The 27606-nt window shown below is 47.1% G+C and overlaps 12 protein-coding genes across 12 annotated transcripts; 6 read left to right on the top strand and 6 right to left on the bottom strand.

Moving 5' to 3' along the window:
- Window positions 1-469: 469 nt before the first annotated feature.
- On the top strand, window positions 470-796 carry AtWU_08350 (scytalone dehydratase; the record flags this gene model as incomplete). Its single annotated transcript, XM_035503458.1, has 1 exon — window positions 470-796. The coding sequence occupies one exon, from the start codon at window positions 470-472 to the stop codon at window positions 794-796; it is 327 nt and encodes a 108-aa protein (XP_035359351.1).
- A 1884-nt stretch (window positions 797-2680) lies between these two features.
- On the top strand, window positions 2681-3309 carry arp1 (scytalone dehydratase arp1; the record flags this gene model as incomplete). The annotated part of the gene is made up of 2 exons (XM_035503457.1): window positions 2681-2779; window positions 2869-3309. 2 exons carry the CDS (start codon window positions 2681-2683, stop codon window positions 3307-3309), a joined length of 540 nt encoding a protein of 179 aa, XP_035359350.1.
- A 400-nt stretch (window positions 3310-3709) lies between these two features.
- AtWU_08348 (fungal specific transcription factor domain-containing protein) lies at window positions 3710-5166 on the bottom strand (the record flags this gene model as incomplete). Its single annotated transcript, XM_035503456.1, has 2 exons — window positions 3710-4753; window positions 4816-5166. 2 exons carry the CDS (start codon window positions 5164-5166, stop codon window positions 3710-3712), a joined length of 1395 nt encoding a protein of 464 aa, XP_035359349.1.
- Window positions 5167-5872: 706 nt separating this feature from the next.
- Window positions 5873-7623, bottom strand: AtWU_08347 (cytochrome P450; the record flags this gene model as incomplete). The annotated part of the gene is made up of 3 exons (XM_035503455.1): window positions 5873-6543; window positions 6596-7429; window positions 7491-7623. The coding sequence occupies 3 exons, from the start codon at window positions 7621-7623 to the stop codon at window positions 5873-5875; spliced, it is 1638 nt and encodes a 545-aa protein (XP_035359348.1).
- A 932-nt stretch (window positions 7624-8555) lies between these two features.
- Window positions 8556-9236, top strand: AtWU_08346 (cytochrome b5-like heme/steroid binding domain-containing protein; the record flags this gene model as incomplete). Its single annotated transcript, XM_035503454.1, has 2 exons — window positions 8556-8628; window positions 8719-9236. 2 exons carry the CDS (start codon window positions 8556-8558, stop codon window positions 9234-9236), a joined length of 591 nt encoding a protein of 196 aa, XP_035359347.1.
- Window positions 9237-9901: 665 nt separating this feature from the next.
- Window positions 9902-11341, top strand: AtWU_08345 (monocarboxylate transporter 4; the record flags this gene model as incomplete). Its single annotated transcript, XM_035503453.1, has 3 exons — window positions 9902-10470; window positions 10549-10866; window positions 10924-11341. 3 exons carry the CDS (start codon window positions 9902-9904, stop codon window positions 11339-11341), a joined length of 1305 nt encoding a protein of 434 aa, XP_035359346.1.
- Window positions 11342-11970: 629 nt separating this feature from the next.
- AtWU_08344 (putative nucleoside-diphosphate-sugar epimerases) lies at window positions 11971-12793 on the bottom strand (the record flags this gene model as incomplete). Its single annotated transcript, XM_035503452.1, has 2 exons — window positions 11971-12475; window positions 12534-12793. 2 exons carry the CDS (start codon window positions 12791-12793, stop codon window positions 11971-11973), a joined length of 765 nt encoding a protein of 254 aa, XP_035359345.1.
- A 1035-nt stretch (window positions 12794-13828) lies between these two features.
- On the bottom strand, window positions 13829-15384 carry AtWU_08343 (cytochrome P450; the record flags this gene model as incomplete). The annotated part of the gene is made up of 2 exons (XM_035503451.1): window positions 13829-14167; window positions 14251-15384. The coding sequence occupies 2 exons, from the start codon at window positions 15382-15384 to the stop codon at window positions 13829-13831; spliced, it is 1473 nt and encodes a 490-aa protein (XP_035359344.1).
- A 570-nt stretch (window positions 15385-15954) lies between these two features.
- AtWU_08342 (kinase-like protein) lies at window positions 15955-16656 on the top strand (the record flags this gene model as incomplete). The annotated part of the gene is made up of 1 exon (XM_035503450.1): window positions 15955-16656. One exon carries the CDS (start codon window positions 15955-15957, stop codon window positions 16654-16656), a length of 702 nt encoding a protein of 233 aa, XP_035359343.1.
- Window positions 16657-18327: 1671 nt separating this feature from the next.
- Window positions 18328-21953, top strand: AtWU_08341 (vegetative incompatibility protein HET-E-1; the record flags this gene model as incomplete). The annotated part of the gene is made up of 2 exons (XM_035503449.1): window positions 18328-18960; window positions 19017-21953. 2 exons carry the CDS (start codon window positions 18328-18330, stop codon window positions 21951-21953), a joined length of 3570 nt encoding a protein of 1189 aa, XP_035359342.1.
- Window positions 21954-22380: 427 nt separating this feature from the next.
- Window positions 22381-24079, bottom strand: AtWU_08340 (nucleotide sugar dehydrogenase; the record flags this gene model as incomplete). Its single annotated transcript, XM_035503448.1, has 4 exons — window positions 22381-23349; window positions 23415-23561; window positions 23616-23920; window positions 23992-24079. The coding sequence occupies 4 exons, from the start codon at window positions 24077-24079 to the stop codon at window positions 22381-22383; spliced, it is 1509 nt and encodes a 502-aa protein (XP_035359341.1).
- Window positions 24080-25653: 1574 nt separating this feature from the next.
- On the bottom strand, window positions 25654-26439 carry AtWU_08339 (polysaccharide synthase; the record flags this gene model as incomplete). The annotated part of the gene is made up of 1 exon (XM_035503447.1): window positions 25654-26439. One exon carries the CDS (start codon window positions 26437-26439, stop codon window positions 25654-25656), a length of 786 nt encoding a protein of 261 aa, XP_035359340.1.
- Window positions 26440-27606: the final 1167 nt, after the last annotated feature.

Here is a 27606-nt window from a genome sequence, read left to right as displayed (position 1 = left end):
ACACGATAGAATCTATATACGATCGTGTCGAAGCTACGGCGAGCACAGGGGAGGTCCGTCGACTATTCCGTGAAAGCTCTGATCAAGAGAGTGACCCTACGCCGCGAAACAGGTCATACTTGATAGGAAGACGATACCGTTGGACAATGTGGTGCTACTCGCAATCTATGTACTATCTATTCCATCGCTAGCTCTAAATCTATTTTAGCCAAGTACCCAGGCTAAATCGCTTTGTCATGTTAGAAGACTCATTGCTCCATTTCTAATCTCTTCTCTGGTCCCATGAAAGATCCCCAAGTTGGGAAAGAACTTCGTTCCTGCTCAGAATGGAAACTACTCACAGCGAAGGCCAACGACCATCTTCCTGAAGCCTCCCAGGTTCTTCTTAGCTTTCCTCTTCTTTCTTCAGGGAACTCAATTGTTAACGTTCTAAGCTAGTACTTCTGTACGTGTCCAAGCTTTCAACATCATGGGTTCTGCAGATATCATCTCTATATTGGGAACGCTGGGTACTTGGGTTGGGGCGTTTCGTCCTGACCTAGAAATCCTAGTGCGTTACATTGTTCGGCAATTCATCCCCACTTCACACTCGTCCCAAGAGCGCATCGTCACGGCCGTCGAGTCTATTGACAACGATCAACGCTCCGAGCTGGATCTTTGCCGGGAGTTGTTGCTCCTGCAACAGCAGGAGATCAGTGGCTTGAACGCACACCTTGACAATGTGTGTCGGTTGTTGGAGGCGATGCGTACCGACCTCAGCGAGCTGAAGGCCAGACAGTTTACCACCAGGACGTAAGGGCCTGATAGCTGTTCCATACCTATGAAGACAATGAAAGACGAAACGTGAACAGAAAAAGTCAATCCCCGGGAGGGGTTGCGATCGGGACATGGACTTGAAGCTCCCTCGTGGATATTCACCTTCAAATTCAATCCAACGATCGTACATCTATATAGAATCTCAGATGTATCTAGAAGGCCTCATGATCTACCAAGTTTGTATATAAACACACCGTCTAGATGAAAATCAATTCTAAGATTGTGTGTGGAAACCTGGCGTCCTTTGAGTGACTGAGGATTATAAGGCCCGAGCGAAAACACCCGTAAAAAGTTGTGACGACTATGGTGTGAAACGTGGAGGGTTGACAGGAGGCCGTGAGCATAGCCTTCAAGGAATCCTGCTGCTTGTGCTCATCCCAATAAGCTCTACCTTAGCCCTGTTATCTCCATCACCATCCGCGGCATCCTGGATCATCCAATCCCCATTGTGCCTCCACAAGCACCCCATGCACCTGCGATGCGTGTTCGGTGCGGCGAAGTCAGCGCCGTGTTTCCGGTGTAGTATCTAGGATTGAGGATATCCGTGAAGTTGTCTTGTGAGGTGGAGAGGCTGAATAGGGTAGGTAGGAGGAATGAGACGATATCCGCTAACCAGGATATCAGTATGCAATGAGTGATGTGGATATACCACGTACCTAAGTTCCCATCTGCAGCAGTAAAATGCAGTAGACTTGAGCTACTTTCACCCTCCTTAGGCGGTCTGATTCGGATTGGAGCAGTGTGTTGCTAGGGGGGTGGAAAGTTGGTTTGTGCGGATGAGGAGTCACTAAGCCGGTCGGTATAGAATGGGTTGTTGACCGTATCGAGGTGGTGTGGGTTGACTAAGGGTGTCAGCTCTGCTATTACCAGATAAGGTTACAGTGGTCGCCACATATATCTATTAGAGGTATCTATCCTTAAAATAGTAGATAAAACGGCATGCAATCGTGCCGATTAGGCGAGTGTTCTTTGTCGACTTCTTCGACACCGAGCACGTATTCCTCGCTTTGTAGAGCAATTACTAACAGTAGACTAATGTACTATATTGTCTCTTAATTAATACTTACTCGCGTCCCATCATTTCACATCCTCATCTGGAGTATTATACACTGTCATATAGATATAGTAGAGCTCGATGAGGTTCAGCATGAGTAATGTTGTGTATACATGGCCTACATTTGTAAAGTCGTAAGACGAAACTGAAGGCTGTTCGTTCTCCTCCAGTGTTCGTTCTTTCCTTTTCTCTGTTCATTACCTTTTCTCAAACATTTGATCCAGAATTCAAGGTCTCTTCTGCAGTTACATGTTGCAGACGATCGATATGGATGACAAAGTGACTTCTGGTTGGAGGAACCCTGGTGCTCGGGCCCCCTCCATCCACCGATGTAGCCGGATCGAGCCGTGCGCTATACCACACGAGCCAGGACGGAGAGCTTATTATTGCCGGGAGCTAGCGCTATGTACTTGATCTGACAATGCTAAACTATCATTGTCAAGATCGGCCGACTAACGCGGGCTATGCTGATTGAGACTTCCTAGGCCACTGGGTAGAAGACATTACAAACTATTGTGCATTGAGTTGGCGATATGTCTGCATCTCATTTGTTGGTTGTTAAAAGCAATAGACGCAGTAGTACCCGATAAAGATAGTACTGATAGAACGAAAACATGCAGATTAACGGAAGGCAGAGCTCAGCTGCAAGCCCCGCCTCTTCCCCCCTCAATGCCCGACGTGGACAACATCGGCTCATCTTATGCGAATAAAAGCCTCCCTCATGCCACCTTAGTAAAAAAAAAAAAAAAAAATAGAATCCCATAACTCTGCAATTTCCACGGTCAAGCTCATTTTATTCCAATCGAGAAAATGACATTCGAGATATACATCCCCTCCTCCCTGACCTTCCAGGACTACATCGCCGTCTGCCAATGTGCGCGCACATTCGCCGATGGGTATGATCGGAAGGTATACACTACCCTCTACTATATATCCTCAGCCCAATATTACGCAACATTATCTGTACAGTATCAACGGCTTATATCCACTAATTCTAGGACAAAACCCGCCTCCGCGCCGCCCTCGCCCCCTCCGTGATAGTCGACTACAACAAAGTCCTCCCCCACGTCACCCGCGAGACCTACGAAGCCGACCACTTCGTCGAGACTTGGCTAAACCCAACGAATCTTGGGAACAAAGCTCTAGCAACGCAGCATCTCCTCGGAGCACCATACTTCAAGTTCGCATCGGAGGAAAAGATCGTTGTACAATGGCAGCAGCTTGCGAGCCATGGGCGGTGGGTTGACGGTCAGGAAGAGACATATCCGGTGAAGCGCAAGATTGACGAGACGTCGGATGGGAGAAGCTGGATGCAGCAGACTTATGTCAAGGTGGATGGGCAGTGGCGAATTCAGGTGCTTGAGCCGGAGGTTTTGTATCATACGGGGGATTTTCAGAGGATTAGACGGCCGGAGGAGAAGGGTGAGGGGAGGGTTTAGGTTTGAGGTGGAGGGTGGTGGGGTCTGGGATGGTCGTGGTCGCCGTTATGGCGGTGTGCTGTGTTATTGGGACGGGGTGATAGATCTGACAGCTTGTTGGAATGTAGAGCTCACTTACTTTCTACTGATTAAGCTACTTGATTTCTTTGGAGATGCTGTATGTGACTGAGATTGTCGGAGGACTGGGATATTGTCGGGTTGTGGGGATCTCGGGATGTGGGCTGTCGGATACACTTTGCACAAGAAACCCTAACGGTTACTTTGTACCCTGAAGAAGGCTATAGTTGCGAAGGTGGACTTTGTCTCGATAATGATACAAAGTTATTCTCAATCCCTTTTAAGAAAATGCAGAAAATAATCTGTGTGGTTAACAACAGATTATGTTGAAAATTTGCCAATGCTAAACGTCCCCAGTTCTATGGAACCCCTGAGCCAGGAATGCGTCACACGATCTAATAGCCCACATCGCATACCAATCCTCTGAGTTGGTGCAGCCCCCTGAATGCTGCGTATAGACTTCACGAGCAAGGTTCAACGAGAGAAAACAATAGCTCGGTAGAAATTCGATCGCTTGTGTCTCCGCCAGGCCGGCCCACGTCTGCACGATTTCGGCAGCCACCTGGCGGGCACGACGGACGAGACTTTCAGAATATGTCGGCGTCCGTGCCATCTTGCCATTGTAGAGGGCCAGTAGATATGTCAGATATAGTATGTATAGTGCGCCACGATGGACACACAGCGTAAACTCTTTAGATTGTCGTGAATGCTCGATCAAGGTCCATTGAGCTGAGTAGCGAACAGAGGCAGGTAGGTTTTCCAGCCACCGTTTGAGTCTTGCTTCGACGCTCGTGACTAGTGCTGGGTCGAGGTGCTGCATTTTCCATAGCAGAATGGCTGGCTTCATACCATCGTCCAGTGCAACACGCGTTCGACGGTCCAGGTCGACTGTGTAGAGAAGGCGGTACATGCAGCGGATAAGTTTCGACCTTTCGATGAGGATACCACATAGCTTGGCGTGGTATGGTGGCTCTGAAATGCTCTCGCTTGCTGGGCCTTCGCTTGTTGGACAAAAGGTAGCGTTGATTATGGCTCGATCAAATACTGAAAACACGTCGGGAACAAACTGACAATTGAGACTAGGTGGTCGTTTTATTTGGAATGGAGCATCCAGAGCCAGGGAAATTGTGAGATCAGCGGTGTATAAAGACCATACTAGTCGCTCACGCAGCGAAGATGAGATCGTGCAAAGGTACTCTGTGTTTTGATTAACTGGCTCATCTGTTGGATCCAGTAGACCTGCACCGATCGCGACAGAGAGAGCATGGCGAATCCAATATCGGGATTCTGAAAGACTTGCTTCGGAAAGGTTTTCCCGGATACTCAGCAAGATGAGTGCTTGGGTCATGACAATCGGATTGCGCTCGACCGAGAGATTATATGACATCTGCGCTGGTCAATGATGTTACTTGTAGAGGAGAACTTCTGGGGATGCACGCATGCACTCACTCTCGCCCTTTCGCGTATAACCCTCCCAATAGTATCTCGGCTTGGGTGACCCGCTGCCTGTAGTTCCAGGGGATCCACGTATGAGTTCCCCGCATAGAGCACGGCTTGATACAAAAGTGGGTGAGGGAATTGACGGTCATCACTTTCTAGCAGCCTTTGAAAGAGATTTGGTATCTCTAGAACAGGGACTAGGGGATGTACCCATCGCAGATATGACTGCAGAAGAAGGCCGCGTAAATCCTCGCTCGGGAGTAGTAGTGCCCCACTGGACTGAAGCTCTTCTCGATCCTTAAAGGCGATGGAAGTGAAAGCGCAGGCTTGAAACTCGCGACACGAGAGAGATTGAAGCATTTTAAATCCTATACCGATAGGAAAAGCCGGCGTGGGGTCCAGATTCAATGGTGAGGAAATGGGCGCGAAATCCGCCGTGCGCTGATGTTTATTTCTCTGAGTTGAGTTGGTGCGGTGGCATTTATACTTGCAGTAGGGAGAAATGGAAATTCACAAGACGGGGAATAGCGCAACCACCTTATCTTTGCCACGTCGCAGGATTTAGTGCTTACTGTATGCGTCTCATGCTCAGTATATTCTTACAGCTGGACCCCTGATGTGGTGGATCATTCCTGGTCTTCCATGCTGATGCCTAGGAAACCCTGGGAATTAGAGCCGCGGGATGTGTTTCGGACGGACAGTAGGCTAAATTGCCCCATCAATCAGATGCTCCGGATAGATACAATTCCCGCTAAGACAAACGCCTATAATCTTCTTCGATTATGATCCACAGTCTCATCGGCCCAATGAAATCGCCTCTCGGCCCTAAAAATATGGCTATGATAGCACTATTTGCTGCAACCTCATATTAGATTCTTATTGCACCATACAGATCAGGATCATGACATACTTGGCTATCATACATCTCCGTCCTTGGAGGTATAACAAGACAGAAAGCATGACGTGAAACAAATGGTACGACATTAATCATTGCTTGTATTTGTAAGTAAGAATTAACAGACATGTAGTGAATGAATAGAACCCCCTAGGCGTGCTAGCCCGGGACTCAATCGTGCGACCTTCTCCGGGCCCGCACATAGAGACTGCTTGGCTTGACGGTTTGGAACATGGAATCATATTCGATCGGATCATTGCCTTCTCTAAAGAATTCATACCGGTACACGAGCATGGCGATGAAGACTTTCACCTCGCGAGCAACGAAGTTTGTCGCCACGCACATGCGAGGTCCCATCGCAAATGGGATATAGGCTCCGCGGTGTCGATTCTTGACTCTCTCGGTATCCCATCTATCTGTGGAAAATTGAGTCGGATTGTCCCATATGGCCGGATTGTTGTGAAGATGATGGATTTCTGAGATAATCACGCTGTCTTTGGGAACTCGATACCCTCCGGGAAGGATAACATCTTTGCGTGCCGTTCTAGCGGGTTGGAAAGATGTAGTATGACGTCGCTGGGTTTCCTTGACGAACTTATCCAGATAGGATAGGTTTCCTATAAATTCGCCAGTCATTTCTGAAGTCTCTGTCATGTTATTTTCGATTAACTCTTGCAAGAGCTTTTCCTGGACCCCTGGATACGTCACCAGACCGTAGATCAGCCAGGAAAGTAGAAAACTCGTCGTTACAAATCCTGCCGTCAGTGCCACAATGAGCGCTGGGTTTCGGCTTTCATCGCTCAACTTGTTGCCTTTGCTATCTCTAGCACGGACAAGGTAGTCTGTGGGAGCTGATTAGACAGATAGTATGCAGTTCTAGTAAAGCTTTAATACCTGCTAAACTCTGAGTTTTCAAGCCTGCCTCCTGGATGGAGACATGCCCTTCCCCAATGGGAGCCTTCTTGACAGACTCCCCGACCAGAGACCCCACTAAGTGCCATGTATCTCGCAGCCGTTTTGGATCACCGAAAGGTAACCATGTATACCAATCTCCCCATGATGTGACTTTCTTGTTCAACCCTAAAAGCTTGACAATAGCCTTAGGGATATCATGAATGGGAGAATCAACCCTTTCAAAGTGCCTAAAATCAGCCCCAATGATGAGGTCCCCCACGAGCTGCGACGATAGTTTCAGCATGAAGCTGTACGCATTCCATGCTTGGTTCGCCTGATCGAGCTCGTCGAATATTGGAAAGGAATGCCGTACAGCCTCTTCCATGCGTGGGGTATAGGCTGCGATTGCCTTAGGACTAAATGCGGGTACAATGAACTTATGTCCCTCTTTCCATTCCTTGGTGGCCGTATTGGTGAGAAAGATTCCTGCGTGCGCGCTTTTCACCCCGTATAAAGGATGCGCGTGATTGATGTCTTTAGTGAAGAACTCAGTTTCGGCGAACGCATGGGCAGTTAGGACTGGGTCATTAGTGTGGTAAACTACCCGACCCATGACTGTTGTCTGGAAGATCGGCCCGTAAAGTTCGAAAAGACGTTGATGATTGCCAATATGGTCTGGGTATACCTCAAAGTGACTCCCGAGTAATGGAAGCCCCTTGGGTCCCGGAACATCATGGACGGTTTCGCCATCCACTAATATACCTATTGGCTGATTTACTGCGAGAATGTCTTCCGTGGAGCTGAGGTCCTCCCCATCGAGATGAAACGAAATCCCTTGAGAAAGCTTGATTAGTGACATCAATTACTGTCTTGGGGGGCAGTGTCATTTGCATACCTTTTGGCTCTATAATTGCGAATTGGGATGCGACCTTCTTTCGTATGGCGTGTATGTCAAGCTTGCTTCCCACTTCGATCATGCATACAGCCGAATCGTATTGTCCGCGAAGATAGAATTGCTTTTCTGTCATTGCGTAGTTGTCAAAGACTGGGGATTCAGGGAGCTCAGCAATCGATGATTTGAACTCCCATCAAACACTATTCGTCGCAGCCATTCTGTATATATGTGTGCAATATCGGTCAATTCCCGATGATGCTCCATCGCTTATCTTGACCCGGAGCGGATTATGAGAACAGAAGAATTGTCTGGCAGAATCGGCTAAAGTGGCGGCATTCAATTCTTTCAGGTTACTGTAGAGGCCATGTCGATTCCTATGATAAGCGAAAGATGAGTGTGTTGGACTTTAGACTCAGGAATGTACGGTCGAATCGTAGCTGACATGTGGAGGGCGAAGGATCAGTTCGCACAATCTGACCTTCCTTAGCGGATGACGCCAAGCCGCGACATTGTCAGCTTAATAAAAGAAATAAAGACCTTTAGCCCTAGCACTTACTGTTAAGGGGCGTCAGACTAATAAGAGCCATCTGAAACCAAATACACCAGTTCAGCTTTCAGCACTAACCATGTCTGAAATCTGCCAGAGTGTAAACACCACCCTATGAAAGTTTCGAACATACCTAGGCTCGACAGGCTCTATAACAATAGGTTATTAGTGAGCCGTTGAATAACTCTCCGAAGAAGTCATGGGGAATTGTCGTATAAAGCCCTTGGGCTTGCATGGAAGGGACGCCCGTGACCTTTAGTGAGCGGGGCGAAGGATCCTTGCTAGCTTCAGCTACTGCATGCAAGCTGGCACCATGAGCTTTGTTATATTTACTCGGTTCACATATACGGCAGTTGTGCTATATCATACAGATCAAGTATGGTGTAGACTCGAGAGGGGATAAGGGGCAGATAGGACCAGAACATATCATACTGTTCTCTCGTCCCTCGCATTGTATAACGTCTACAACCTGCCAACCTGCGATATACGACAGGCATTTCATATCTACCAGATTCAACATGCGATCCTATTCCTCCGCCGAAGTAAAGGAGCAGGGTGCAGCAAGACCACTCATTATCATACATGGAAAAGGTAAGCGTAAACATGTGTCTTCATTCCCGCATTCCACAAGAACCTTGCGAGCAAATCGAATACTAATATAATCAATGTGCAAATATGCAGTCTACGATGTGAGCAGCTACTTGGATGAGCATCCCGGAGGGAAAGACCTTTTGCTGGATGTAATTGGCACCGATGCGACAGAGCACTTTGTTCAGGCGGGGCATTCCGACGAGGCACAAGATACACTCTCTAGTCTTGCTGTTGGCAGAGTCAAAGATTACCAACACAGAAATGCTCAAGAGACAAAGAGTGCTCTATTTCAAATTGACAACAATGCCGCAGCAACGCCCTCTCAGGTATCGTCGCGCCTTGCAATGGCCGTACCTAGTACGGCCTTCTTGGCCTTGTGCCTGCGGCTTGTGATTCGTCATGCCAATATTGGCAGTACTTGGATTCATTTCCCACCAGTTGGAATACCACTCTTTACTCTCAATGTGCCATCTACATTGTTGCTTTCCTCCGTTATTGCTTTGCTGGTTTCTCTTGGGACCTTTACCTACTGTGTGTCGAGAGTAATTTATGTCGAATTTGGGTACGGGAAATATCCAGAAGTGATCCCCTCGAGTCGGAGGTTCTAGCCGGGAATGATGCATGAGACTTGACTGGCATTGGGCGACAGATAGATAACTAGGCAATGGATTTGAGCATTTTAAAACGCTTTGTTTCAGTCTTGGATCTTCGTACACATTCCTTAAGCATGTGAATACAGGAGGACTTGGCAGCTCGCTGGATAGTCTGGAGTAAGAAATCGATTGTATCCTTAGATAGATGATAAACATTCAATAATTCTTGTGATGACCGGCCATTGCACCCGAGGACGATCTCAAGAGCTTCGACTAGTGGATTTCACGGTTTGCGGTGATCTGTCAAGTGGAGACGGTGTGTGACGGGAGACGGTCTGAGCACTTGCCGATCCACTTGCCGGTCCGCCGGCCGATCCTCAGATCGGAGGCCCTGATTATCAAGCAGTGATCGGTAACCGGGCACCTGCTTTACTAGGCGGCTCTAAATTAGGTCACGCATACACTCGACATTTCACTAACTATACACTTTCCGTCAGCGCTGACGCTGTCTGCTCCTAAAATTAGGGATTCTAGATACTTTATAATCGCGTAACATGTGTGCTCTTCTTCCTCTAGACCTCTCCAGTTTATCAAACAGGCGGCTGCAACAACTACAGTAAATTTACTTCGGTCTTTTCCTCCTCTTGCAACCCTGGGAATCTCCCTTCTTCAATTTCGAAATGGAAAAAGGCCCTGATGAGGAAGATCGTGGCCGCGGACCAAAAATTCTCGGGCCCCAGCCGGTTGACTCCCCGTTGTCCGATGCATCCCCAGCCCCTCTGGCATATACCTATCCGGAAGGAGGACGCAGAGCTTGGTTAGCAGTTGCGGGTGCCTGGTGTTGCAACTTTTGTTCCTTTGGCTGGACTAGCAGCATTGGCGTTTTCCAAGCCTATTATTCAGAGCACCAGCTCTCCTCATATTCATCCTCTGCGGTGTCTTGGATCCCTTCAGCTAATCTTTTTATGTTGATTGTCCTCGCTCCTGTGTTTGGAAAGATATTTGACAACTATGGGCCCCGTTACGCTGTGATATTAGGTGCCTGCGCTCACATTCTAGGCCTGGTGTTTCTAAGCCTGAGCACGGAATATTACCAAATGTTCCTCTCACAGAGTATTCTATCCGGAATTGGTGCCTGCTCGCTATTTTATTCTGGAATGAACGCAGTTAGTACCTACTTCAAACGAAGAAAGGCTCTCGCTATTGGTATTGTGGCTAGCGGCTCATCGCTGGGCGGCGTTATCCTACCGTATGTTCTTCTTGCTACACGTACCGGGTATTGATCACTCATTGAGAGTTGTCGATCGCTAATACTGGTTTTCTGCAGAATCATGTTCGACTACCTGATAGCTGACGGACTGAGCTTCGGTTGGACAATTCGTGCCATCGCATTGACGTTTCTTATCCTCCTCTCGTTCGCTAGCATCGCCACCACCTCGAATCTCAAGCATCAGCCGACGCCAGTGTCTTTGCGGTCCTTCGTGCGCCCGTTTAGGGAGGTCAAATTCGTCCTGTTGGCATTAGCTGCCTACTTCACTTTCTGGGGTGTATTCATTCCTATCAACTACATCGTCGTCTATGCGGAGAGTCTGGGGATGTCATTGGTCTTCTCAAATTACCAGCTTATCTCACTAAATGCCGCGAGGTATATAACGAATCCCCCCCTTGGCTTGTAAACGGAGACGCTAATAACAGTGAACAGCGTTCTGGCTCGTGTCGGATGTGGTTTCATCGGAGACCGATATGGCTGCTTCAACACGATCATCGTCAACGTCGCAATTGTCATTGTTTCAATATTCGTGCTTTGGTTTATTGATACCCCTGGAACGACTATGGCATTCAGTATCGTCTTTGGATGGGGGTCTGGCTCTTTTATCTCTTTACTTCCTGCCTGTATTGCCAAGATTTCAGACATTCGGGAAATCGGTGTGAGAGTGGGCATGATCTACTTCGTCTCGGCCTTTGCCTGTCTAACAGGTAACCCGATTGGTGGGGCTTTGATCCAAGGAACCAACTATCGCTGGATGCAAGTCTTTGCGGTACTCGTGATCTTCGTGGGCATCGCGTTCTTTGTTGCTCTGCGAATGGCACAAAGTCGTACGTTGATGAAGGTTGTGTGACCCATCGTGATTTGGTACTATTTGGAGGAATGGGATCGGAATCGCTACACAGAAAGACAGGCAAATTAGGGGAGAAAGGGTTTATAGACAGTGTAGGCAGCTTGATGTGCCAGAGAGTAGGTATTTCTATGTAATCTAATACATGGTGACAGATTGACAGTAATGTATCGAGCTCACCAGTAGACACTCAATCTCCAGCTATAAAGCAACTTTGTGATCCGGAGAATTATATGTGAATCACAGATCATCAGTACTCATAGCGCTCATTCATTGGACCCACTTGCGAGCAACGATAAAACAAACTTGCCCAGGAACTTGATTTTTGAGATTAGGTTACAATATAACGCCGTGGAAATAGTAATCTTCAATAAGATTCTTCCGATTGTAACTACTATCATTTAAGAATGATTTATTCAGTTATTTTATGATACTAATAATGACTATGAATTAGCCTTTTCTAACAATATTGAAAAGAGATATATAAATATTCTAATATAGTTGAACCAAGCGTTTTTCAGGCCTCAGGTTCTCTCGTAGGTCTCTTTAAGCCCAGATAATCAAGTAACGGCAGTTGAGCTTCTCATATACTTATCATACATGGAGGATCAAAAGAACTAGTCATTTCATAATCATAGTCCTGATATCCGTCGGAAACCTATGTTCTGCACTACCCAGCCACTGCCTAGTTTGGATACTCCCGTGCCCTCGAGTTTCCCGTCTACCTTGCCCATAGCCATATCCGTTAGAAATTTGCCTAGATGCTCGGTTGGACAGTGCATCCCGGTAAAAATATGCCGTATCGGAGGCCCTGCCAAAGCGATTCCAATCCTTGCACCAAGTCCACTGACTGCATGGTTAGGAACATACGATTGAACGGTACCATGCGCTGCCGCGTCAACAAAGCCTGGTCTAACGCTATCGACACGAAGTAGTGGGTTCGTGGTTGACAGGTCACTGAGTAGTTTCTCAGTCTCGCCCTTTACTCTGGCAAATAGCGGAGAAAATAGCCCAGGAGACTGTGTAGCTCCTTCACCGGAGACATAGATGAACCGAAACGGTGGCTTCGAGGACTTGAGGGTGGAAAAGGCTTTCGCCGCAGAGAGGGCATAGTCCTTGGTAATCTTCACATACTGACTGCTAGGCTATTAAAATCTGATAATATTTCGGTTGATTAGGTTGATCAAATACATACTCCTCTGTGACATTTGTTGTGCTCGTTCCTAAAGCCCAGACGCATCCATCTGCATCTTTCAACTTCTGGAGTAACTCTGGCTCATAATGTTGGAAATTCTCATGAATTAAGACTTGGATTCGCGGATCTTTCACATCCTCCGCCATTCGCACAGGCCTGCGACTAAGGATAGTGATCTTGGCAACCTCCGCACTTCTTAGCATGGCATCGAGGACCGAAGAGCCCACCAAGCCCGTTGCACCTGTAAGAATAAGGTGCATATTGTAGACGGTGTATGCGCTTTGTTGTTCGGGTAAATGAAATCCGCTGACAATGGCTGTGGAGATATAATCAAGATAAAAGTCGAGACCAGCGGAGAAACAAAGGAAAAATTCCAGGATTGTTCAGCGTTATATAGACAAGAGCTTAAACCAAGAATGCAGCTCCCGTCCCATTTCCGTACATTATTCGCTGGAAATCACTCACACAGACCGCTGGATGACAGGTTGTAAGGTCTTAAGCTCGGATTTAAGCAATCGAGTTCCGTGTGATGTAAGCTCGGGATTGACGAGACCCGGTTCCGGCGTCAAGTTTGATGGGCTGCCGAACCGTCATCCTGTGTACGCAGGTCAATTTCATTATATTATTTTTGTATGATTACTGTAACTTCCAAGACTTTAGAGATATTTCGGACCATAGTTTTTACTTCAAATAGTCAAGTATCTGTATAACTAGCATCTAACCACACCAGCTCAATCAGGTATAAGAATATGAATTGAATGAAATCGGACCCACTTACTCTATTCTTTCCGCAAAGTCCATTGGCCTGCAAACTTGTAGATCGAAAACGCTAATTCATTATCCAGTCCACACAACCTAGGATGCAGGGTAGACCCTCCATTCAGATGGAAGATGTGTCTTAATAGTTTCGGAAGGGTCTGTCTTTAATCCGGGTTCGACTGAACCTGTTTGCGATCCGGTATACCGACGTCCTGAATATCGACACCGAGATTAATGGACATTCAATGCCTTTCGAATGGTACCACGTTGGAGCTGGCATGCACTGTCACAAAGTCCTAGAGGCCAAACTAGATAAAATCTGAAGGTGATAGCATCAGACTGCCTTGACATTCTACTTCCACGGACCGGATCGCAGTACACCATACGCGGAAACGGCCCTAGCTCCAGATAAACTGTACCGCACGGGTAAGCTCAGCAACTCGTAGTTTTGCAGAACCGTTCATGCAGTAAATGAAGTAGATCAATGAGTAAGGACTATATATGAATTCCAGACCCAAACAGTGTCCTCCCATATTCTAGTTCCTCAAGGACAACTTGCACATCAGCGCAGGCTTCTCCCACAAGGTAAATGTCTTCTGATCCGACCATTGTGTACTTTCCTCACTAAGCTCCAGATCAAAGTTCCACAACAAACGGGAAAGAATGAGTCGCATTTCAGCAAGAGCCAGGTTCCTCCCGATGCAGTTCCGCGGCCCAGTAGAAAATGGTTGGAGCACTTCTCTGTTATCAGAGAAGAATGGTGAAGATGGGTCTGTTTTGGCTTCTGGTAGCCACCGCTCGGGAAGATAATGTTCAGGTGCATAAAAGTTACTTGCTGACTTGTAAGCAGCGAGCGGATGCACGTAGACTTTGGTCTATATGCGAGAAGAGATTAGTACTCCGTATTCATTGTGGATGTATCCTTCCAAGGGTTCCAAGGGTATCCTAGTTTACTCACGCCAGAAGGGATTTCATAGCCCGAGATGAGTGTCTGCTCGATAGTCATGCGGGTGAGCCCAGTCGGAACCGGAGGATACATGCGAAACGCTTCATCGATGCAGGCTTGCAGGTAAGGAAGCTTTGCAGCCACGAGGCTGGCGGTAATTTCGGACTCAAATTTCATGACGGAACGAACTTCGGTAGTTACTTTTTCAAGCGCGTCGGGGCTCTTTAGCAGCCAGTATGTGATGCCGCAAAGCAGTGTGGCAGTCGTCTCACTGCCAGCAATGATAAGCACATTCGCATTGGCCACGATCTCTTCGTGAGTTAGGCCATCATTTGTGTCGTGATTTCGCAACATTGAATCCATAAAGTCTCCGCGATCATACTTTGAAGCATTGTCGAGTCTCTTCTGGACAGTTATTCTAGTGTGCGCCTGTTGCCGCTTCCGTGCATTCAGGAGTGATTTTGGCATAACGAGGGCTAGAAGCTTGAAGATTGTGGGGTATGCATCTCTTAACTTGATGAACGGTAAGAGCTTAATAAATTGGAAGACCGTTGCAACCCAATAGTGATACTGAGAGCTTTCAAGACCGCCAAAGGGTTCTCCAAAAGCCAGGTCACCGATAATGTCGAAGGTGGTCAGATTGTACCACTTGACCATATCAGCTGGGAGCTGTGACTCTGCGATATCCCTTAACCTGGTGATTAATTTGTCGACGTAGCTATTGATGAGAGGCTCCTGGGCCTGTAAGCCCTTGGAGGAAAAGGCGTGTGATAGCGCTTTGCGGAAGCGACTGTGGTCTGCTGTGTTGGAGCTAACTATGTCCTTCGGGTTGGCCGCGGAGCTGGTTACTTTGGGTAGTTCACGGTGGCCATGTCCGTAGATCTTGTTCCACGCTTCTGTGGTGATGAAAGAGACTTCGTTGTGGGTGACGCGTACCACAGGGCCATACTCTTCATGAAAGCGATGTATGTCAGCATCTAATCGCCCTCGGACTGCTGAAATGTGTCGGAAGAGTGGTAGGATGATCCATGATTTAGGTCCAGGAATGTGTCGCAAGGGATGGATGTATAGTGTGTGTATTATGCTAAGTAGCGAGTAAAGGAGATATATGCAAGGGGCGATAGCTAGTGTAAGAGGGTCCAACATGATGCTGATGATGGTGTAGTCAACGATTGATGATCAGGTTCGATACTGAGGTGTAAGATAGGTTTTACGATATTTATATAAGTCCCCATTCCCCGCATCATGCCGGTGGACTCAGCCTCAAACCTACAAAGCAACTAAGCAGCTAAGCAGCTACCGACTGCAAAAATTTCTCGATTTATGAGTCATTACTGATGTCATTAGCGTCTGTCGGGCAAACATGATCATCGCCCTAACGATCTCAGCTGCGCCCCGTGGCTGGGGATTTCTATATCTGAAACATCTCGCTCTTCGCCACTTCCAGTAGTTTTCCGATGTACTTAATATCTCCTTTGCCGTCAAATCTGACTTTCATTGACTCTTTGTGTCTCATCTTTCCCTCTTCATTGAAATTTGTCTCTCAATATTGACATATTGCCGTCACGGAACCTCCTCTTGTCCTTGACCCTCATAAACTCCACCGCCAAGGCCAGCCAGATCAATACCCACAGCTTCTCCACCCACCGGAAATATCACCCCAATACCCAGCGACACCAAATCAACGTTGTATATCCAACCCCTGAATTAGTAACAATGGGAGGCCTCCAATTCCCACCCGGTATCGACGCAGACGATATGATCGGGGTCGGAAAAAGCGGAATAGCAGCGCTAGACCCCAAAACAAAGCACGTCATTAAATTCCCATACAACACAGACGAGGGAGGGGCTGAATGCGCTCACGAGAAGGAAATATATGAGCGCTTAGAGCGCTCACCACTCCCGAGACCATCATCCCTCCTAAAGTACTACGGCTCTACAGAGCACGGGATCCTCCTGGAATACGCAAAACACGGTACGTTGCGGAAATATTCATACGGTTTCGATTATGGGATCCCACCCCCTATGATTCTCCGCTTTGCGGAGCAAGCAGTGGAAGCTCTGCAGTTCATTCACGACAACGGGATAGCTCATGGTGATGTTGACTGTGTGAGCTTTTATGTGGACGAGCTACTGGACGTGAAGGTCGGTGATTTTACTCGTTCAACCGACGCTACGCCACAGGCTGTGAAGCGGGATATTTCGGATTTCGGCTCAGCTATTTATTATCTGGTAACCAGTCAGTATCCTTATCCAGGGATGACAGACAAGCAAATCGAGGAGCGATTTCAGAGGAAGGAGTTTCCGGATCTTACGGATGTGCAGTTGAAGGGAATTATTCATCCGTGCTGGGCGGGTCATTATACGAGCTTTGAGGATGTTTTGGTGGATATCCAGGAGCATATCCGGCTTCTTTGAGGGTGGTGGCCAGTATGCTAAGGTGCGATCTCACTCTCGTCATATATACACGCATATACATGAATTACTGTGAGGTGGCTTATATCGTGGTTTAGTTCACAGGAAGCAAACAATGGGGGAAGATATAGACCGAGATACAAAAGATAATCTGTATGCGACTTCCGAGAAATATTCTAGTTTCTGAATAGAAAACACTGTCATTGATAGGTGTCCTAGTACGTGACATAGCCCGAAGCCACTGCAATTCTTAATTCCATCAACAGGCCTAATATCAGGTATTCCGATAAGAGCTTGCATGGGCCAACGTCCTTGATGGGACATGCATAGAAGGCTGCAATCTGCATGCGGATTATCCCAAAGAGGCAAATTAGCCAGCAGTGATTTGATACTTTGTGGTAAATTTTATTTTACTGCTTCGACGAGTATTCATCGCAGAAATCGTGTATCATTCGTGTGTTCAATGCCAAAAAGCGTAGCACGCTGCTGGTGATTCCTAGCTCAAGCTGTCGTAGCATATTGGAAGGTAATATAAACCCCCATCTAGTCAACAACCAACAAGTTCCTATAGACGGTAGTACATAACACATAGAATAACTCGGGTACACTTCACTTGGGGCAAAAGGCCGGCCAATGGCCCAACGCAAGATTGTGTCCACTATATAATATTCTAGTCCTGCTGCTGACTAGTCTGTGAAGTTTCGCGTTATGCATATTTTACCTACGCGTATTACATAGAAGACCGAACTTGGAGAGATGATTCTGTTTATTCTTGCGAGAATACCACGTTGTGATATACTTTTGAGATCGATTGGCATCAGTGCATGACTAGCAGGTTCACTATCTCCGACGGCGCGTTCGGCAAGCAGGCTGAACGGAGCGAAGGGCAGCCCTTGACCTTAGTGCAGCATCGGGCGCAAAAATTGTTACCAACCAGGGATAAGATCAACAACCACTGAGTCGTATCAGCTCAATTATTGGTCACAACCAGTGGACAGAAAACGCATCACTTCGCGGCCCAAACTTTTGTCACTGTAGCTACCCCGCCTTGGGGCGTCTTCGTGAAAGCTCCAGGTAGGAGATGAAGTCGGACAAAGTAAATAAAAATTGCATAACCAAACAAACTTTTGCTATTAAGATGCAGGTCCTTCTTTGTCTTGCGATAAAGTGGGCGACATCAAACATAATTATGTAGGATTATTTTCCTCAATACATTAAATAGCCCTGATAACCCACTGCTATGTAGTTATTACCCAGAAAGGATAGTTTATACATCTACCCGAAGCAGCGTGGCAATATTTGGTTTATTTTAAGCTCAAGATAAGTCCCTATCTTGAGTCGTGAGCTCAATGGCTAACAGCCATAGTGCCTTGAGCAGTAGTACTATGCGACCGAGTGCTCTCTGGCTGGTTGCAAGTAAGGCGTGGAAAAGGCATGATTGGCCATGTTGAATGCAAGTCAGCCGCACAAAAGACCACACTAAGGATCCACGAGCAGGAACACGTCATAAATTGACAAGGGTATACGCGCTGGGACATCGTTCGTAGTGCTAGCTGAAAGAAGCAAAAATTGCACCGCACCTGTACTTAATTTCGCGGTGATGGCTCGTTCCTCCCCAAGTGCATCCTCATTCTTTCTCGTCTGTATCGTCCGCTTCCCAACATATTGCCCATAATGGGTCAATCCAAGTGGCTCGCGTGTCTCAAATTACGATTCAGTGCGAAAAGCAAAAGCAAACACAAAGAGTCACTGGGGAATGACACCGGTCAAGCATCAGCATCAACTCCCCTCAAGGAGTCTAATCAGTCCTTCGGCGAAACAACAAAGCAAGTGGAGAGCTCACAATCTAATCGCCATAGCTCCGAACATGGACCGAGTGAAATCGAGTCAAAGGAGCAGACAAATCATATATCCCCCGTTATGGATGAACAGGAAATACCAGATGTAGAAGGCATTTGGGAAGAGGCCTACGGTCGCATACGCAATAACAAGGGGATGGAGAAATTGGTGATTGAATATGAGAAGGTAGTCCGTTCAAAGCTCCCGTCGGCGACGGACCCTGATTCTGGCAACGTCAACAACGATCAGATGCCCCTAACGCGTCAACTTGCTGGTCTAGACGGGGAAAGTCGCCAGAAATTGATGGACGAGTTGGTCGAGGAAAGCAGCAATAGCGCAGCTGATATCAAAGCATTCGATACCTTCTCGAAAGTATTCAACTCGACCAAGGATGGAATATCGAGCATGCTGGCTGTTTACCCACCTGCCTCTATTGCCTGGACAGGGGTCTGTTTAGTATTGACTCCGGTAGGTTAATCTGGATCATCGATATCGCTCCAAACATGAGGACTGAGAGAACGAAGCTTGTCAAATACAGTGATCAAGTTAGTGCGAGTCATAATGGCCTCCTGTATATTATCGCGAAGCTTCCATGGTATGCGCACTTGATCGAGCTTCTAAAATCTGAAACGTGGCAGTCTCCCCAGCAGTTCCGGCAGTCGAAGGCTCCGCTCAAAGAGGCAATCATAGAGCTATACAGGCTCATTATTGAATTCCAGATCTTGACTTTGCGAGAATGCCATCACAAGTTCAGAATTCTTTCCAAGACCTTCGTGGGGCTGGGCTCATCCGCGGAGGATAGACTGGCTAAGATCGAAGAAGCTGAGAGCGAGGTGCAGAAGTATATGGAAATCGATTTCAGAACACAAGTGTTGGACACGCTCAAAGGCATCAAATCAGCTTCAGCCCAAATGAAGACCGGCTTGGCATCAGAACTCTACAGGCAGTTTGCGTTGAGGCAACAGTCAAAGCTAATCGCAAAGTTTAGGCTCGACGAAACACATCTGGATATTGATTCGTATCAAGCCTACTACGAGGATATCAGCAATCCTTCAAGTGGAACAACCGAAGGCTTCCGTGAGCACAGAATATATCAAGAATGGGAATCCGGATCAACTCGTTCTCTGCTTGTGGTGGCCAACCCCGGTACTGGAAAGTCGGTGCTGACCAAATCTCTTCATGAGTCACTATCTAGACCAGGTGGACCTGCGGTTTGCTCATTCTTTTTCAGCGACCGCGGTGGTCAGCAAAATAACATGAATGTTGCTTTTTGCCACATTATGTATCAATTATTCCAGAATCGACCAGACTGGATTGTCCACGTGGCGGATGATATTCAGAACAAGGACCCGGGCGACATACGATCAAATTTCCGTTTTCTATGGGAGCTCCTTCATAAGGTACTCGTTAAAGCTGAACCGGATAGTATTGTTGTTCTGCTTGACGCCTTGGATGAAAGTGAGCCTGGCGCAAGGGAAAAGTTTATTCAGCACTTGCACGGTTTCGATAGCCCAGCTCTGAAGCTCTTCTGCACTGCCCGTCCACTGAGTGGCATCATTGACGGCTTTCACCCCGTGATGGATTTCATTTTGGACCTCGATCAAGATGCGCAATGCCGGGAGTTTCTTTCAAGGGATATTCAATGTGTTGCGAGTCGACGTCTGGAGAGGTTCATGCAGAAACGGAAGATCGAAAATGAGTCTGTTTGTTTACAGCTCCGAGAAATGCTCAGAAAGCGCGTTGAAGGAGATCGGACATATCTATTTGTCAAATTGCTTTTCGATGTTTTGGATAAGAAGAAGCTGAGTATGACAAGATCGCTGAGGGCATGGGTCAAAGAATTCGATAATATTCCAGAGACAGTCTTTGACGCGTATACCGAGCTACTGGACGCAATAGATGAAGCAGATCGTGAAGCAGTGAAAGCTATGTTGGAGATTGTCTTGGCCGCACAGAGACCTTTGACCGTTGCGGAAATGGAAATTGCCTTGAAGGTTGGTATGGATGACGAGGCCTTTGAGCGTGGAGACGAGTTCAACCCACTTCTATTTAAAGCAGACATATTAGAACGATGTCATTTCCTACTAGTGACATATAATGACCGTATCTACTTTATTCATCATACGGTTAAGGACTATCTTCTATCGGGACAAGAAAGCCAAGTGAGACCGAAGGACAGAAGACCAGCCTGGCTACAATCGATCAGCACCGTGTCCTGCCATGTAACGATACTCAACAGCTGCATGCGTTATATCTCCGCCCCATTCAATCAACGCCCGGAGATAATCTCTGTTGAGGATTTCTTCCACCTGCCTCTTTGTGAGCAGCTCGAGCATCAACAATGGTATTGGGACACATTTCCACTTGGGCAATATGCGTTTTGCCAGTGGCTAGTTCATCAGCAAGTCATAAGAACTAAAGAGGGAAGAAGTCCAGAAACCCTTATTGAGATGCTCCCAAGACTCCAAGAGGAATATTATACCCTATCCTTCGATGTCGTATTGTCAATGCTCTGTTGCTCTGGCTTTACGTCTGAAGCGGAGGCGAGGCTTTTCCAGAACATGGTACATCTAGGGAGTAGAAGCATGACAGAGGCTCTCAACAACATGTCCCAAGGCCTGATCTTAAGGTCTGCTAAATTTAACTCACATGCGGATCTTACTTGCGCGATAGAAATCACCGCCAACGTGGTCGAGCAAACGGCAGAAGCAGACCCCAGGCTAGGTAGGATGCTTATTAACCTAAGCCGAGCACGCGTTCTCGAGCATGCTTTGTATGTTTACGAAAGCTCGGACTTGAAAACTGGCCTGGAGGTTGCCGAGAGAGCGCTGCGAGTGACACCAATTGGCAGTATTGACCGAGCTAGGGCATTGCATCAGCACGCTGTTTGGGCAAACTGGAACGAGGACCTCGATCAGGCAATTGAAGATACTGAGAACGCCTTGACTCATACCCCTGACCTGAGCAAAGCAGACAAACAGCTATTTTATCACTCCTTGTCCATGTGGTTGGGATACCGATTTCAAAGGGCGGAGCAGCCCCAAGACGATGACTTACGCAGGGCTGTGGAATGTGCGCAGAGGGCTATACATGGCATGTCAAAGAAGAATCCGAGATACCCCAGTGCGCTTCACACGTTGACTTTCTGGTTGAGGACGACTGCTTCAAAGTATCCTGACAAGCCAGAATGTTTACGTCAGGCAAATGAGGTGGCTGAAGAGGCAAATGGACTTAGGCTACCCACTGAAGCCTATAGTCATAAGTATCTCATTGAGCTATCTGAATGTTTGCTCATGCGCTATGAGCGTGAGCGTAACATGAAGGATCTCGAAGATGCTCGTGAGCTTATAGAGGAGGGTTTGCAAACGACTATAGAAACATTTCCCTTCTATCGCAAATTCATCAATCTCATGGAAGTAGTGGAGAAGTTTGAAGAGGAAGCACAAAAGGGGAAAGTATAGATAGCAATCCCTGTATCTCAATTTAAGAATGGTATATCGCATTTAAATTTCGAGTCGCTGCCACTAAGGTGTATGGAGTATTTATTTTGCTCTTCTTCTTCCGTTCATAATTCTCATAAATTGTACTGATCCCCTACACAAACCCTTTGGTTTAGACATTTTCACCCTAAACACTGACATGAGCTGTCCATTGTACTATTGATACTAGGTAGTAAGTTATTAAAAAATAGGAATAATCAGAATAGATTCATGAATCGCTGCTGTGGCTTCAAATGAGTTCCTACCTCCCATGGTACAATAAAAGTGTAACGCCTATGGAGAAGAGGAGAAACGTGAAGAATGGTATTTGGGCTCAGATATAAAACACCCAATATGCTGTTACTTCTCAATCCTCCTTTAGGTCTATGCAAAGGAAACTCTCCCTTGTCTATGGCTTCCCAACCTCCAGAACAGTAAACCCATACTGCTTCATCTTGTATACATGAAATAACCCAGGAGGCCCCAATAACAACCTTGGCTCTTGCATCCGAGCCACAATATTCTTCCAATCCACACCAGCCCCTACAAACTCATCCCAGTCGGTATGCAACACAATCACGCTGCATCCCTCACACGCTGCCTCAGTGCTCTCTACCACAGCAGTATTCACATGAGCCGCACCACACTGTAACATCAGTGCCTTTTCAATGCGTTGCCTCGGGACGTGCGGATCAAAGACATTGACGCGTAATCCACGGCCAACCAAATCTCGAACTAACTTGATCGCAGTGGTATTTCGAATGTCCGTTGTGTTTTTCTTGAAAGAGAAACCAAGAATAGCTGCCTTCGTCTCGATCCCTGCTACATCAGGGGGCAAAAATGACATTATCCGTTTCGTGATGCGTGTGGATTGGGAGTCATTGATTTGAATCACTCCCCGCCAGTACTCGGCCACGTCGTCAAGTCCTAGCTTACGAGCTAGATAAATCAAGCAGCAGACATCTTTGCGCAGGCAAGAACCGCCGAATCCGAATCCGGCTCGCAGACATTGCGGTCCGATTCGTGGGTCGAGACCAGCAATCCGGGAGAGCTCGGTGACGCTTGCGCCAGTCGCTTCGCAGACAGCGCTTAGGGAGTTTATGCTGTTGATGCGCTGGGCAATGAGTGCATTGGAAGCAATTTTGGCTAGCTCTGATGACCATGTGTCGGTCGTGACTATTCGTTCCTGAGGCACCCATGGTGTGTATAAGCGTATTAGGGCTTTCCCTGACTCGGGAACGGTGCCGTCTGCTGCTGGTTCATAGCCAATAACCACCCGGCTAGGGCTCAAGAGATCTTGCATTGCGGTGCCTTGAGCTAGGAACTCGGGGCTAGATATTATGTCGAATGATGCCGTTGGTGGAGCGGCAGCTTTAAGCTAATCGTAAACTAGTCAGTTGGGTCCATCGTTACATGACTGCTGCTTGAAAAAGCATCACGAACCGTCTTTTTTATCCATTGACAGATGCCACTAGGTGCAGTACTTTTCTGGACTATAACCTTGTGCCCTGTAGAAAGCTCCGCGATTGAGTTGATGGCAGACTCTAGATTCTTCAGGTCGAGGCCTCTGATCTCATCGCTATCAGGAAACTGGGCAATCAGAACCTCCTACATCGTTTCACAAACTCATGATGTGAGACTTACAGAGACTTCTGATGGAGTGTCAACACATATGAAAATGATTTTGGCGTCTGATATGTGTGTATTAATATCAGCAGAGAAGGTTATGTTCGCAAGCCTTCTCCTCCGCCTCCCTTCATAACCGTGTAACAAAACACGAAGTGCGTTCTCCTGGATTTGGCCATCCTCAAATAAGATATCTTCGAGGCCAGGCTCGAATATGGGGATGTGGTCTGAATTCCAAGCCGCAATCAGGGAGGCATCTTTGTCGACCACACTGAAGTGCACAGATGGGTTCTTAGAAGCCAGAGCTATTGCTGTCAATGCACCTGAAGCAAGAGAAACATAAGTCATGAGAGTTTTGAAACTGCTATGAGGGTAACAGCTGGTCCCGACTTACCCACATAGCCCGCGCCAATCATACATACCTTCTGAAAGTTGCCCTCTGGCCACTGGTTCGACATATTTTCCATACTGTTAGATCCCATTACGAAGCTTCGTCGTTCACCTAAAATACGTTCTCTTACTTTGAAAGAGCCATGTTAAAAGAAATGACAGGCAGTGAGGAGGGGCTCTATATCCCTATGTCGCGTCATATTTGATGTGGTTCACCGGCAGTCATGATCCTTGCCTGCAGTTGAAACATCATATGCACTGCAGGCACCCATTTGAACCATAGGTCTTAGTTGCAGACATGTCTACAATGGCCGATAGGCATGGGAATTTACTTCCTAGCAGCATCCTCCAGTCACCACCCAACATGATCTGCGACAGATAAGACTATGTTGTCGAGCCTTTTCTAGAAATGTCTTTTCTGCACGGCATTTTATATGCGACATCCAAAACATCGGCATTTTAATATTGATTGACCATTTACAGTACCGTTTTTTCGGGGATTACCTCAGGGTATGTGCTTTTCTTCTAGTGTTATCTTTTACTTCCATATATGTAGATCTCTTGAATTTTGAATTCGGAGCATGATGACCTGTATGCTGTAGCCTACAACACCAAAGATCCCGACAATGCTTCTGCGATGAACAATTGCCAACTTGACACCTCTCCCTTGCCGACTCACCGCTACTCCGTCACTGCGTCAGTAATTCCGATTGAGATACACCGAAATCACACATCACAGAAAAAAAAGTGATTGGTCTTGTTCCTGAGAGATGATTTAGCTTTTTTCCTACTTAAGTTTGGGCTAATGCAAGGACACAGTTCCTTCCTTCCCCACATACTTCGCTTAGCTTTCAGTGTCGAGGGATTACTTCTGTCTCTCACCCGCGCAACATCTTTCGTTCTTTGTATCACTATCGCTTTTTTACTTCCATAAGTTCTCGTCAATTCTCCTTTATCGAGTCTATTGGTCACTCGAGGTCTTCTGTTCTGGTCCTCGGACTACAGCAGCCTCGCTCGTTAGTTGGTTCAGGAACTAATGCCGAGGTGAAAGAGTGGCTGTTTCAATGCTTGATATCCTACTATATCATACTATGTTGCAAGAAATAATAGAGGTTATATAGGCGTATAGCAGAACTCCATTTGGGGGAATTGGACGAAAATATATTTCTCCAACATGCCTGCCTGAGTTTGAGACCGGTATGGTACTTGACAGCACTACCAAGTTCCTGACAGCACACGTACAACTGCTCCCAATCATCAAACTTGCCGGGAGCCCCAGTGGTTCTATAATCTATCAATATCCGCGTTAATTTCTAGAATGCTTGGGTGGAAACTTACCGCATGCAGAGTTAGGGTCGTATAGAGAGAAACGAAATAGTACTGTATGAGATCCTTCAATATCTGGGCTCCTAGATGTCTAAAATACCACCTGTGCACCATACCGTATGCAATGTGTTCAACGAGCAGTGGTACATAGAAGCCAATCCAGAAAGTTAGCCTGCACGGTTAGCAAGGCTCAATAGGCGCGCGCACACAGGCCATATTCCTTACCTTCGGCTGAAAAGCCTCTCAATGACAAGCCATGGGTCAGAGAAAATAAACACCACGAACGAAAGACGCCATAACTGGAGTACCATGGATAATACTGTACGGGATGTGGTAATAGCTAGCCATGGATATCTAATACTTGTGTTACTATTGAAGAATGACCATCAAAGGAAGATAAGGGGATAACTAACCGCTTCCACATTCGTTTTGATCCGAAAAACCGCTTCAGACTTGAGATCTTACCATTCCTTGCCCATCGTAGGGTCTGTTTCACATGACGACTGTCGTTGAGAGCCTCGCAGTAGATCATAGCCCCTGTCTGCATACGGGTTTTCCATCCGTGGTTCAATAGCCAACGGGTAGTAAACTGGTCATCGCCGCAGTGCATGCGGTATCTCCATACAAAGTATTCGTTTGTGAACGCAGACAGATATTCCGGGTCTTTCAAGATGCACGCTCGATAGGCTGCAGTCCGTCCAGTTAAAACCGTTTGACTACCATCCAGCCAGCTGGAGGCAGCAATTTCTATATTGCGCATGCTGAGGCGGCGAGCCTCGAGGGCTTCCCAGAACGTGATTGTTTCAGGACTTCGAGCGTCCAGACCATGTGCTTCTTCCTGCGTGGTGACGCCACCAACTTCGGGTTCCAATTCCAGAACGCCGAGGACTTGTTGCAAAAGGTTCTTGGTCCAATACACATCATCGTCCGCTAGCACAATAACCTCTCCTGTGGCTGCTTGGATGCCGCGCATGAGCTGGTTTCTTTTATTGGGTAGCGGAATGTCGAGAGCTTTAATCCTATGTAGTTGTTCTTTCGGAATGAACTCCTTAAGAGCGGCCCTCATTTTCCCGATCAAAGCTGCTGTCGTGACGATAATAATCTCCTTAGGATGGTTGTCCAACATGGTGTGGAGCGGGGGTATGAGGTCTGCAGGTGCGCCAATCGTGGGTATCAACACGCTGACACAATCCGATCGCATTCGAGGGTTATCTGGTACCGGAAGTGGGTTCATTCGCCAGTATCCATAGAGTCGTAAGGTACGTCTGACAAGATGCCAGCCCCTTTTCTGGTCAGCAGCAACAGCATTGTGGTGGGTGGTTGTCTTCAACTTACACCAGAAGCCAAAAGAATGAAGTCAACTCCATTTCAGGGAAGAGTCAAAGAGGTCAGGCTGTTCAGTAGGGGAGTGGTCCTCCTCGATGTATACCGAGGGCTGGAAAGACCGGTAGGTCGGACTTTATCAACAATCCATCCATCCCTTCGGTCCCCGCGTGTATTCTAACGGCCAGCCATCCGAGCGGGCAGACATATTGAACCTCCCATGGTGGCGGTGAGATCTTTAGACCTCAATTTGCTGCAAAATTCTAGCAGTCCAGTAGCGTACATCATACTTTTGCTTTGTTATTTCACCATGATGGTTGGTAAATCGGTCGGACCGGGGGTGTTCCTAGGCCGATCAATCCCTTGCCGTCCTCCTGCGACATGTTTCATGTGCTTCGGACGTCCCTATGCCAGTCTTGCATCCTTTTAGATACATCAGTAACGAATGCAGCATTGATTGGCCCCTCCAGACCGCTCTTTATTCGCATGACGCTCGTTTTTCAATAGCTTGACTGTCCCGTCAATAACTTCCGTCGTGTCATATCTCTCATTCGCTAACGTTCAAACTTTGTGTTGATCTGCCTCCTCCGGAACTATTTCCCAGGAGATAGACCATATGTCGCGCGGCGCTTGCAGAGTCTCTAAGCATCAATGAGTCCGAGTGAATATCGTGCTGCTAATAATTCTCCAGTCTGTCACGTTCAATATGTGGGTTAAATACGACTGAAGGGACGTGAAGTTTCGTTTACCACACCCTGTGCCATAACATACTGTAACTGTTGCCTTAGCCAGTCATGTGCTGCATTACGACACGTAGAGAGACACACATGAGACATATATTACACGACACTTCATATCACAAGACAAATACATCTAGTTACATGCAATTATCAACAAAGCTGGAGAGTCATCAGTCATCAATTCGTATCGAGAGCTTGGTGTTTCCTTTTCCCCTTGATTCTTGTCTTTT

The sequence above is a fragment of the Aspergillus tubingensis genome (genome assembly GCF_013340325.1).
Source record: "Aspergillus tubingensis WU-2223L DNA, scaffold_9, whole genome shotgun sequence".
NCBI classification, from domain to species: Eukaryota; Fungi; Ascomycota; class Eurotiomycetes; order Eurotiales; family Aspergillaceae; genus Aspergillus; species Aspergillus tubingensis.
The sequence above is the reverse complement of the archived record's forward strand: the minus strand, read 5'-3'. Positions and strand labels throughout refer to the sequence as shown.